The sequence below is a fragment of the Ostrinia furnacalis genome, unplaced genomic scaffold, assembly GCF_004193835.3.
Source record: "Ostrinia furnacalis isolate ACB-3 unplaced genomic scaffold, ASM419383v2 OfSCF1066, whole genome shotgun sequence".
Classification (NCBI taxonomy): Eukaryota; Metazoa; Arthropoda; class Insecta; order Lepidoptera; family Crambidae; genus Ostrinia; species Ostrinia furnacalis.
Window position 1 is genome coordinate 724371 of NW_021131305.1, and position 13749 is coordinate 738119.

Sequence of the window (13749 nt, forward strand, 5' to 3'; positions counted from 1 at the left end):
TCACTCACATAAAGACGAAGACGAAGATGCAGGGGTTTCGGCAATTCACTGATCCCGAACTTATCGCTTAGAGTTTCAAATGAAACGGCAGGCAACAAACTAAGACGAGCGTTTCAATTAGGTATTCCCCACGCGGAGGTCGATAAGACAAATGCCTCGGCACTCGACCGGAATGGCAATCAGGGTTGGAAACAGTTCGGAATCAATGATTTGTCGAAATTTAGCCTGCTCACATCCGCGACATGATCATGTAGCGTCCGTCCGCGAGGAGCTCCCTGGTGTCGGACGGCGATCCAGGGCTTAGGCTCGGGGCCACCGACGGCGTCGAGTACGTGTCTTTGTTGAATCTGCCCAGTCTCCTGTCATTCTCCGAAGCGACAGAGATCTCCTCCTCAGCAATTTGCTCCAGTGGCGAATCTCGCAGAGCATCGCCGTTCAGCGCGAGAGCATTGACAAACCCGTGAGCTCTGTCAGGGGGCGGTTCCGTGTAGGTCTCGGTGATCGTGTCTGGGGGCAAGACTTCGCTCGCACGCGCTCGTCTCGTGTGCTTAGTGTGCATCCCACCGGTCTCCGCGTCCCTTTCCAACCTATGTCCAGACCGAGACCTCGTCAGTTGCCTCTGGACGTAGTCCTCCAGAGCGTCCTCCTCGCTCTTGGTGAGGTATTTATGGAGCGCGATGAGGAATATGCCGACGCCCAGAGCGAAGAGGCCGGAGCAGACGAGTTCGTTGAACCAGCTGACGGAGCCGATGTTGCTCCAGGAGGTGACATCATCGGGGAGCCAGCCCGAGGCGATCAGAAACAGGCCAAGGACGAGGAAGACGACCCCGAGGTGGAGCATGCCGACGGAGGAGACGACCTCATTGTCGGTGGTGCGGGTTTTCTTGAAGCGGCGCCGCTCGAGGGAGCCGGTGGAGCAATGCGGCGAGGTGACGCCGGACTCGGAGGACTGGAGCGAGTAGCGGCGCTCCTTGGCGCGCTGCTGCTCTGCGCGGCGCTTGCGCTCGCGCCGGATGGCGAGCGCGGAGTGCAGGCCGACCGCGTGCATGGCACCTGCAAGCACGGGCACGGGTGAGTGAGGACACCGGCGCGGGCGCGGGCCGCTCCGGCGCCCGACCCGTGCCCGTGCCGCAGACCTAGGCCTGGTTCAGACACGCTCGATAACCGCGCGGCTTCTGTGTACCTACCATGAGTTTACGTTAGGTGTGCTCGCTAGCGAGTACGTCAAAAATCTCTATGAAGATTTTGTTTCTTGCAAGTAGCCACTAGGGGCGCTGCACAATATGTCATACAATTAGGTATAGCTGAACTGTACCGCGCTGTGCCAGTCACTTTAATTTTGCAAACTGCACTGTTTGGGCCACCAAGATACAGGCTATGCCTAGTTTGGGGCCCACTGTTATTGATAATACATCTTTTTCTTTTTTCTTACTGTTATTGTTAACACATCTTGCCTTTATTATTTTGTAATGCAAAATGTAACCTGTGCCTATTTAAATAAATACTTTTTTCATTTTTTTTATTAAAAAAAAAAATAATGTCAATTTTTTTACGCAGTCGCTAGCGAGTACACCTAACGTAAACTCATGGTAAGCACACTGGACGGTTCTCGTTGGCGAGGCACCGAGGCGGCAACCGCTCGGTCACTGTTTAATGTAAAAGTACGAGAACTGCCCAGCAATCGCGCGATTATCGTTGTTTCTGTTTCTATGCTTAACGTGATCTCAACTCATTGCTGAAATCAAGCGCAGGTAACCTCCTTAGATTGAGTAACATCCGTGACAGACTCAATTTCACGATCGCTTCACCAAGGGATGTAGTTACATAAAGAAAGACCGTGCGAAGCGATCTCGCAATTAAAATTGACATGAATGTCACTTTGTCTAGGGTTAGCATTATTATGGTTAAGCTTATGTAACAGTTCGAATCCTGCGGTTGACCTCAGCAAAACAGTTTTATAATATAAAGTGGTAATCGAGCTTTATTTATTTTATGTCTATAGATTACTATGAGAGTATTTATATTTACTTAGACAATTAGGTTCAATAGATTCGCCAAGACAATAAAATGGTTTTGGTATGAACCATCAGCCATACGTTTCTGGTGAAACACAACTTCTCTCGATATTTCCTTATTTGTATGAATTGGTCTAGTTACTAATAATAACACGATTGATGTAGATAAACTAAGTCTATGGCTAAACTTTAGTTAACTATTATTATTGTAACACTAACATAGAAATGTACCTTACTATAACGGTATCTAAACTTAGAGTAAACTATCGCAAAGTACTAGTTCCAGTAATAAGTTATTATGTAAACCATATACAATGGTAATACATTATTCCTCGTTGATTTACTTTCACCAAGAACAAAAGTGAAATTATTCTCAAGGAGCAAAGTTAAATAATGTTGGTTTTTCATTAGAAAATCTTAATTATAATTCGTAAGAATGAAAATATTGCTTAATTAAACTTGCAGTAAATTAAAAAAATATTTACCAAATGTATTATCTCAACAATCAACTGAAATTCAAACTAGATAGACTTTGTAGCAACTCGTGAAAATTACCCTTTAGTTAGAGTTTAGATTTTCAAGTGTTTATCAAAGCCAAACATCCAAAATCCTATTTGACACTACACTACTAAGGCGAATATCCTTTGTCTGAGTAGTGTAGTGTCGTAGTAAAGTCATGTCTATATTTAGTAGTGTCGGAGTAACGTAATGTCGAAGTAACGTTCAGTTTTTGAGCCATATATGGCATTGTGTTATAGTGCGGGTAAAGTAATATCTTCCAACTTAATTATTATCAGAAATACAATGTATCCCACATTTTTAGCTAATGGAACAATGATGAAATGTAATGTAGCCGGCAGAGTTGCGAAAACGATACTGTTCTGTTTCTACTTTTATGGAGAATCAAATGGAGGAGCATGAAAATACATAAATGAAAAAGCCACATGCGGTATCTGTGTTAGGTAAGTACACATTAATAGTAAACCGAATTATCTCACAAACAACTTCTTAGATAAATAGCGGGCATTACAGAACCAGCAGAGCGCAACTAGGGTTGCCGCGAACCTGTATTCGGAAAAATATACTTTTAAGATTTGTAACAGAAAGAATATGTCATTCATTTCAACAATTTGTTATGTCAGACTATCATCATACTTGCTTAGCAGATAAGCAGCTTGAGAATGGCTAAAAAGATTTTTTTCTTGCGTGAAACTGGTCAAGCTGTGTCTAAACAATTGCCCAAAGGACAATATGAGGTGCTTAAAATTGAAATGTAATAGGTTTCTGAGGTTTAGAACTCTAGAGTCTAGATTACTCTCCTTTTAATCAAAATTGACAGGAAGGTGGTATTTTAAGCACTTCTTATTCATTCGTACGCTTACGCGCCTTTAACTAGGTATACGTCGTTTTCAGAAAACATGACATCTAGTTACGCAATATTGAAAAGATATCATTGACAATTGACAACCCTAAGATCGGACCGCATAGCGAGTCCCAACTCCCAAGTTGGTGTTAAAATATTCAGGGAATTCCCCGGGAATGCCATTGGTCAGAGGCGGGGGGATAAAAATAAGTCAATAATGCCCACAGTTATGCCCGGGGGGAAGGTAAATATTTTACCCTGAGGTCAAATTAATGGATCTGGGAATAATGCTGTTATTTTACTTCTAATTCGTATAAAAAGCTTCGTTAACAAAGTTTCCCGTTGATTATTGACACTGCTGAATTTACTCACTGAATCTACTTTTTTAACGTTACTTCAACTACGACCTTGAATCAGAAATTGATATTTTTGTCTACATTTACCCAACCAGCATTTTATTAACACAATTTGTAAGCCACAAAGTGAGAAACTGTACGTAATTTAACTTTAATAATGTATCCATTCATACGCCCTCTCCACGCCGCAATTCCACTTCGAATAACATCAGGCGTCCCCCAAGGCTCCATACTGGGGCCAACTTCGTTCCCTGTACATAGACGCGGTGTAGTCAAATGTAGTGAAACGTGCTTGTGAAGCTCCTAAGAGCTTGGGAGCTTCGCAATTGCCACGAACGCCGCAATTCACTTCACTTCGGTGAACGCGATAATTAACTTTTAACGGCTGCAGCAGGAGTTTCGAATTTGCTTTTGCGAGTGTTCAGTTGTCTTATTCTATTTACTTAGCTGTGATATACATTTTTCTAGAGGTTCATTCGTTATCATGAAAATATTTTTAAATAAAGGCGTGCTGTCGTATTGCATCTGCATATAATTAACTCTCTTTAAAAATATTACTTCTTTAAGCTATGATAGTAACTACTGCCACCATAACTCAAACAAATTTCATTTTTGCTTTACAGGCATGTTGTTAGGTAAATAACTCGTCGTAGGCAGTCATAAAGTCTTAGATTAATTATGCAAATGTAAACAAAATGTAGATGTAGGGCTTATACAACATTTCAGTCTAAATGAATGTAAGTATACAGACTCCAGGTTATTTTCTACCTTACCTTATCCGGCCTAATAATTAATTTCAGGCTAAATTTACGAGTCAGGACTTATGTAATCACAGAAAGGCTTTAAGACATCCTCTTGCGACGGGTTTGTAAATATTTTAACAATATCAGCTTATTCAGGTCTTAGAAATGGAGATGCTACGTTTCTAAAAATATATCTGTTATTTTTGCTTTCCAATTTAAATTGTGTACAAAACAAGGGGTCTTATAAAAAAAAAATGAATTTGATAATATGCCAACGTTTAGCAGTGAACGTCTTATGGCTGAAATGATGAAGATAATGGTGATAAATTATAATTAATATTCATGGAAGCGAGATTCTCCCATGACATTTTGTAGTTATTATTCTATTCAGTTTAATTACAAAACTGCACCAAAAGGTTTATGCTTTTTTACGACCTATTTAACCTCGCGTAAAGATACTGGCTGTCTTAGGTTCAGTTAAGAGTGGTAATATATTTATTTCGAGGTTACACTTTAAAATCAGTGAATGAAACAATATTGCTCAAATTGACTACAAGCCCTATGTTTGAGGAAGCAAGAAAAAAGATCTGGTTACCCTAAGGTCTTGCTAAACGATGTGTTAATCTTTCCCAGCCACAAAGAAGGCCGAGGGCTTATCAAGGCATCAAGTGCCATTACGGGACCTTCATTAGCAATCTCGAGCCCAGCACTTTGTTTCCACGACGACTAATGCGATTACGGCAATCGCTATCAAGAGAATTGGAAATTTCCTTTGGCCCTGATAGGCCACTTTTCCTCCAATATATTAAATGAGAAATTCCGCTAATGAAATCAGAATCCGCAAAGGTAGGTCGGACGATTTGGAGATCGCAATTTAATTTGTACATTTTTCCAAAAATTGTTAAGCAGAGATTTTTAATAAAGAGGAATTAGGACATTATTATGGACCTGACGATTCGTGAATATCTTTAGACATTGACGTATACAACTATACATACATCATCAATGTATTTAAATGGCTACATACGATTACACAAACTATAAAACCTCAGAGACCCCGTGAACATATTGCTTCAGATTTCTTTAGGTTTTGAGTAAAAAAGTGACTTAATCAAAGGATTCGCCACGTTAATATGCTCGAAAATATGACTTCTCAAGCATTTAGGTTAAGAATCTCAAAAAATCAAATCATCTCACTCAAATTTTGACACCAAACAACAAACAATGATACTCGTGAAGAAACTCAACAATTTGCAGGTGTTGAGTTGTCTCATCCGCATCCTAAAATAAGCTTTACGGTCGCTTGCAGAATAAAGACCGCCGTAAATTATCCGAGATTGGGCGAAGCTCGAGATGGAATGGCAAACAGCTAAAGGTGCTCGTGAATGATATATCTGAGTCATGACTTATAAACGAGTCGTGATACTTATGTTTGAGAGAAAGAGGTAAACAGTATTCTTGTGATTCAGCTGTTAGAAGAAGTAAAATACCCAGTTCCTCTGTAAGGATTCCAGGTGAAGCTCGTTTTCACTTGACGACCTGTTTACACTTTCCATCAGGTGAGATGCAGGTCAAGAGCTTTTCCGTTACGTTTTTAATGTATTCAGCGGTAATTGAAGTGCCTTGTGTAGGAGAATTTCTTTTTTTCCAGAATTTATAAGCCTGATAAGCTTTATGCTGCATCTAACCTCTGTTTTAAGAGCTGTAATTTGGTTGTATAAAGCCAAGATTTGACAGTCGTCGAGCTGAGTACCATTACTAACAATGCCAGCAGTGAACCAAATACTCTTTAGTCAGCCCTGGAAGCTTCCATTACCTACAGTTTGATTTCAATGACACTTAACTCCTATCCATTCCAAGCACTCTATCGAAGCCATCTTAACTCAGCACAACAAAACTCATCAAAAGATACCATCAACTGTGTAGACAGCGAAGTTATTTCAATGTTGGTATTGAAGCTGAGAGGCAATTGTAAAGTTGTGATAAGCTGGCGGCGAGCCAGTGCAGCAACTTGTTGAGCACACCTGGCTGCTGGCAACTGTCATAAACTTAACAGATCTGATAATAATATTTAATGCCAACATTTCCGGATTCGCCAAAGGTTGTTTTGATTTCCAGTAATATGAAGTTCGTGGGACGTCCACCCACAAGGTGGACCGACGACATCATAAAGGTAGCAGGAAGGCGCTGGACGCAGGCCGCTACCAACCGGGCAACATGGAAAGCATTGGGGATGGCCTATGTTCAGCAGTTGACGTCCTATGGCTGAGATGATGATGATGAATATGAAGTTCAGCAAACGCAAAAAATTGTAGATCTCATGCTGTCAAAACATGCCACGAACAGTGATGATTATTATTTGCAATAAGATATGGGTAATTAGGAAAAAGGAAGATTTTTTTTTTCACTTGGGAACTCTTGACACCTAATCGAAAATGATGTACAGGGCGAAAGTGTAAATTATTCTTACGATAGGTTTATTTACACGATTAACAGAAGCTACTTACTTGAAAAACTAAAATGCCAAGTATACCAAAAGTTTTTGTTGAACCTATAATGTAATTTGTACTTTATATACCACAACTTGATCTTAAGAAAGCTTATAGACAATTGGGCCATATACCACGGCTACGAAGCACATAAAACTTTCTAAACACATTAGAGCTAGTTTCAGACAGCCGATCAATCGGCCGCCGGCTGGCCTTCCTGACGGGATAATCTTTCATGATATCTCCAATATTGCTATTGCTGGTATAGAAAAATGGACTTTCCAAGCTGGACTGAATTTTCAGATCTCTCCACTAGAAAATATTGAAAAATTATCAAGGTAAAGATCCTTTACCTTGCACAATTAATAGTAAGGCTTTAGATTTTCTATTTAGATTTTTTCAGTGGCCAGAGTCGGACTCTATGTTAATGCATTTTTTAATGTAGGTGTACGTACAATTTAGCGTTACATAATTGTATTCAGTAAGAATTTTCAGCAATAATAGGGTTAATAAGGTTAGTTAAAGAAGAGCGCTAAACTTCTAAGCGTGAGCGTTAAACTTTTAATTATGTTGGCTCAAAACTCATAAATATTCAGAAGATTCCGTATAAGGAACGTAGAATGGATAATGTAGCTCCATGTACTTTTATACGAAGGTAGTTTTCAGAGAGAAATTAGGCTGCGGTCACATCAAACTTTTTTCAGCAATGAAAAATTCTTGACCATATGTTACGTTTATTTTCATTTATCAGTTTACGTTACTTTAACTAGAGTATCTTGTCCTATTCCAGGTATAAGATTTGTATAACCAGACGGGTAACAGCCTGATGTTTGCATATTGTCCCCAGTTGCCTCTTACGACATACGTGATAATAACAGTGGATTCTGCTGTCAGAAGCACACGTCTCAAACGCCCTTACATAGACTTTATTAAACTGCCAGGTTTCCCACACTGTCGGCAACGTTAATAAATCATCCGTCCCCGCATATTCCGCACATCTCTTCGCGTAATTGAGGTCCAAATGTTTACGATACCGCCGAGTTATGGAACGTCTTTCACTGCATCATTTGTTTTCGTACAAGAATGATTCATGTGTTTTAATATTACTTATAAACGGTTTTAGGTATAACGGTTTAAGGTGTTTTTTCGCTTGAGAATATTAGTGTAGAAATAAATAGTCAGATAGAGTAGGACTATCATTTATAAATTGCAATACATATAAAAAAATCTACATTAAAGAAATTCCCCGCTGACGTTAGTTTTCCCGAATCCGAACCTCAATGTGTTAAGGTAAGATTGAATAATTTCAAGATTTTATGCTAAAGTTTGCTTTTGAATCGCATTTGCACACTTTAGCACCAAAGAATGATATGAATTCCAGGGGTTTGATTATGCATGGATTTAATTGTCACATATTTTTGCCCTACTGGCGCTTGAGACAAACATACGGGTATTTTGCCAAACTCAGTCATCCCTGTAAACACATTAGTGTATTGGCTATAAAATTGTTTACTGTTGTAAATACAACAACATGTTTACGTGTCTTAACAGATTATTGTCTGTCTAAATATGTCAAGAAGCAAATGACCTAAAAGGGGGTGTTATTAGACACGTTCGAGGCCACTATACGTGGTAATACATACAGAGGCCACTGACACGCGGTAATACATATTATACAGGGTGGAATTTTATAATGCCACCTGGAGGGAAAGTACTCTTAATACTGTAGATAGAAAATTTTATTTCTTTTTAAATCCTGTCCTTAACAGATGTAATTTTTATCAGATTTTAGCTGGTTCGATTCCCGGGTGTGGCAAGCTTTTTGGAAATCTTTGAATGCAGTTCTCATTCTTGTCAAAATAAAGGAATGTTTTCTTTGAGTAAAATTTTCTATCTACAGTATTAAGCGTACTTTTCCTCCAGGTGGCATTACAAAATTCCACCCTGTATACGTATTCAACTATGTAGGTTAACGTCCCGATCTACAACTGAATGGTTTCGTAACGAAAAATTTCCCAATTGGCTTGTGCCAATAACGGAACAAACTGGGTATTCTCTATTAGATTTTCAAGAGCACGACGAACTTATAAATAAACTTCCAATAAGTTTTAGATTGAATGATAGAAGGTTTGTTATTTAAAAACAAATACAGACGCATATCGAGTGTGGAGTGCGCTTGGTTTTTCGCAAACTCAGCTTATTAGGGGTTCAGAGTCAGTTTAGTTGTTTTTTGGTTGAAAAACTCTACATTCATGCATAGATGTCATGTTGATTGTTATTGGTTAGCACATATCGTATCTTTTCAACTACCTAGGCATATTTGTATTGAAATTTCGATACACCTAGGTTATTGAAAGCCATATTAAGTACATTTCTGCAATCATTTCCCAATAATATTATATTTTAAGATGCCCATGTAGCAATTATTTATTATCATCATCAATTCAGCCATAGCGTCCACTGCTGAACATCCAATGATTTCCATATTGATTGACCAGTTGGTAGCGGCCTGCATCCAGCGCTTTCCTTGGCTTCTATTTTAAATGTATTTTAAATACATAGTGTCATAGTTGTACCAAAACTGTGCGCAGACGCACAGACGTCCGGATACTTCCGTGTGTAACGTAAACACTGAACTGACCGACTGATACTAATACACGTAATGTAAACAGAAATCAGTGTGCTTACCATGAGTTTACGGTAGGTGTGCTCGCTAGCGACTGCGTAAAAATGACATTAATTGTATGACATATTGTGCAGCGCCCCTAGCGGCTACTTTCAAGAAACAAATGCTTCATAGAGATTTTTGACGTACTCGCTAGCGAGCACACCTAACGTAAACTCATGGTAGGTACACAGTAGCAGTAACTTTGATTTAAATCGACATGTTTTTACTGCTCATGAGACTAAAAATACAAAACCTTTTATTCAGTACTTGGCCCTTATACACGTCCTAAATAGCTTGCCTACCACCACTCCGGGACAACATATAGGTTGGTGCTGAGAAGAAGTGGCGGAATCATATACAAGTAAAGTACGAATTGCGAGTTCCCATAATCTTTCCGTGGATGTTGTAAAAGGCGATTAGGGTAGCACATTTGCCCAAAATGCTCCATTTGTCTCTGGTAAATTAAAGAGAATTATACTTCTAGAGCCTGGTCTGCGAGCACGTAGAATTTTGTCGAACGTAGCTTGGGGTCATTGGACAAAATTCTACGTGCTCGCAGACCAGACTTATAGAAAACAAATAAATGACCTGTGACGATGATGATGATGACGTTTTAAGTCCTGATAGTATTACGACCAGTTTTTTTCCTAACGTTTTCATTAAATTTTGTCCTAATGCCTGGCTACATTAAATATTTTCGGTAAATTCGTAGCTACTGCTTCAGATTTCTTTTTGATCAATGATTTACTATACCGTAGTATTAGAGCTGATTCACAAACCCAAATAGTTTCAACGGACTCTGCATTGCAATATTACGATCTGCGAATACAATACACCTGGCCTGGTGATTCGCGAAACATCTATAATACAGCTGTGTTTACAGGTTCGAATCCTGCAAGGTACATGTTTAGTGTAATGAATTCGATAATTGGTATGTTTAGGTTTAAGTAGATTGACCTATGTCAAAGTATGCATCTATCTAAATATATTATAACGTGTTAATAAAATGAAAAAGCGCAAAACCTCAGACACCCCAATTTATTTTTAATATAAAAGAATTATGTAAATTATTAAAATTAATTTTCGCGGATTATTTACGAAGATATTCACTCTTTTTGTTTTCGCCCCTATTCTCTCTCTCTCTCCCTATTCACCTCTGTAAGTAACGACTAATTACACAAACACGGCGTAATTAAAATATATTTTTTTGTTAAAATTTGACTCTAAATTTTTATTAGTGGAATCGATTCTACTCACACAATTCGATCGACACACGAATCGATTTAGCTATTTCAGGTTTTGCGCTTTTTTACTAACACGTTGTATATAACTCAAAGGTTGACTGACTGACTGACGCACAGCCTAAATCACTGGACGGATCGGGCTGAAATTTGGCATCCGCTAAGAAAGAAATATTATCTTATCTTATCTTAAAAGGCTATTACGAAACTCCACCCCTAAGGGGGTAAAACGGGATCCACGCGTACAAATTCGCGGGCAGCCGCTAGTTAAAGTATAATTTATTCGTTACTACTTACACTCTTCAGAAGACATTATCAGAGCATAACTACCAATTATCTAAACGATATCTTCTCGATTACATAATGGTAGAGCACTTTACCCTTCAAGTGCTATATTTGTCGCATTTTTATTTGATGCACCCTGCTGAGCTTAAATTGCAGCAGCGTATACAAAGTTATCGTTCTAAAAGCTGCCGGCTTCAAAAGCTCTTCCATTATAAACTGAAAGCGCCCAGCCATGCATTGAGCCGACAACGATGTTAACGCCTGCGTTACTCTGTTACCTACCCTGGTACTGGCGATAAGCTCGATCGAGCTTTTATAATAGGAGCTGAATAAAAATAGTTAAAGTAAAATTGTGCTGCTAAAAGTAACTTATTTTGTTGATGGTAACGTGGCCAGTGGTTTTTTGTACACGTATTTACGAATAAGAATGTAGTTATTACATTCTTTCACACTATGTACATACATTTTCAGTAATTAAAAAGTACACCTACTTCTTTAAACGTAGAAAATGATGAATAAAATATAAAAGCTCTGTAATTAGAAGATACTAATGAATCACCTTACTTATTAAAACCAGAATCACTATTTATGTTGGTCCTAACAATTAACTGGGGTCACAACCCTGAAGTCAAATGTCAAACATATCTATTGTAGCTTAATTGAATGTAGGTTATATTTCAGTCCTAAATAATTAGGATAAAAGCCTCAAACATCTTAATTAAACTGGTAACAAATACATAAAGAAAGAGCAATTCTCCACTATGTATGTTCCTGAAAACTGAAACTGGGACTTATAGTCCCTAACTACTAACTATCGGAGTCACTGACTGACTGACCCGTAGGTAATGAAAGGTGACATTCAATTGCAATGAACAACATCATAAAAAAGCGAAAAAGCAAAAGCGCGTTCCCACAAATCATTCCATCAATCACGGCAGACAGATGTAATCCTTTGTTTTCAACATACAGTTGGGACCAGAAATATCCCGTTCTATTCAGTACTTTTTGCAGTCAGTGCTGAGTTTTGAATAGAAATAGGACGAAATGCTCAAAAATACGAGGCAAAGTTGAATGAAAACAAAAAAACATGTTCGCGACAAAATGTTTGCGACGAATGAAATTTGAAAGACGACGGCTAATTTAAAACTGAAAACAGTGGGTATGCAAACACGATATGAATTGTGTAGTAGATACTAGTGTAATAAAGTACTTAACGTTTTGACGGATGGATCTCAAAATAATGATGTGGAAAGCAAAGTTAATAAATTTAAACTCATTAGTATTTTTTTTTAATAATATTTAAGTATGTCCTCATTGTGTTGTTATGTATGTAACAAAAGATGATTCTGGACAAAAGTCCCTAAATAACGATGAAAAAAGATCCCATAATAACCGCTCTCTTAGACTCAGTTGCAGTCTTCCTTCCACTTTAACAAACGTCAAAAATCATACACCATATAAAAAGGGTGCATAGGTGAATAGGTGGCGCTGCCATCACGTAAAGACCGGCTCGCGTATAAAAATGGTTTAAAAATACTAAAAGTTAGTTTAACTGACAACTTAAGTTGAAATTACGTAAAGTATACTACAAATAACGTGTGGAAGTGTTATCTCCATAAATTATACGATGTGTGTGAAACAATTAACAAACTAACAGTGTGAATGCAGGGCTATTGAAAACTAACTCAAAGCTATCTAAAACTTAGTGGAACTTTTATAAAACAACAAAAACTAATTGTGCCCAATGTAAAACAAGTGAAACAAACTATTCAAAGTGCCTATTGTTATGAAAATAGTAATTAGTGAAGAAGACGGTTTATTTTATTTAAATGTGTTCAGTGTTTACAGCATTACCATACTTATTACGTGCTGTTATAGACTATTGTCCGATACACCAAGAATAACGCCATCTATCGTATTTTTTCAAACTTACGTACTACTTGAAACGTCCATCCAAGCACCCTTGCCGCAACTAAACACAGGACTCTGTCAGTTCAAATTTTAAAATAAAGAGGGCGCTACGGGTCTTATAAATACAATGGAGTCAAAAACATACGGCACTTGTGCTGCTTGCCTGCAGAATATCGAATCACGCCGATTCCTAGCATGCTGCTTATGCTCCAAAAAATACCACATTATATGCATAAATGTAAGCGAGAAGTTATTCTACAACGTCATGACCGCAGAGCGCAAAAATAATTGGGATTGTCAAGAATGCAAGAATAAAATACCAAAAACAAATAATTCAAATACACCAGTCAGACCACATTCGTCCTGCTACAAAAACGACGAATGCGAACTAAACATTACACACAGACGCAAACCTGAGCAAAAAAAAAATTTTTCACTAGAACAAAGTTACATAGAACAGGATATAGATGATATAACAGGGAACACTCAAACCAACAACACCTTGAATGAGAATATAAGTATTTCACACGAGAGTCATCCTGAAAATGTGATAACATTTGACAAATTCAGCCAACTTTTAGATGAAAAATTAGAAAAAATAAAAAAGTCTATCTTAGAGGAAGTTAAAGAAACTATACAAACAGAAATTAACTCTGCCATACTGAAAATCCAGAACGA

The 13749-nt window shown here is 38.2% G+C and overlaps 2 protein-coding genes across 2 annotated transcripts in view; both read right to left on the reverse strand.

The window, feature by feature from the left end:
- The window catches only part of LOC114351002 (uncharacterized), a 98549-nt gene that overhangs the window by 31886 nt on the left and 52914 nt on the right, over window positions 1–13749 (reverse strand). The window lies entirely within an intron of this gene.
- LOC114351010 (uncharacterized) lies at window positions 230–1048 on the reverse strand. Its single transcript, XM_028302041.1, has one exon. It carries the CDS (start codon window positions 1046–1048, stop codon window positions 230–232), a length of 819 nt encoding a protein of 272 aa, XP_028157842.1.

Bases quoted from the DNA above. Each gene is read 5' to 3' on its own strand.
- LOC114351010 (XM_028302041.1), bottom strand. From the start codon at position 1,048: ATGCACGCGGTCGGCCTGCACTCCGCGCTCGCCATCCGGCGCGAGCGC.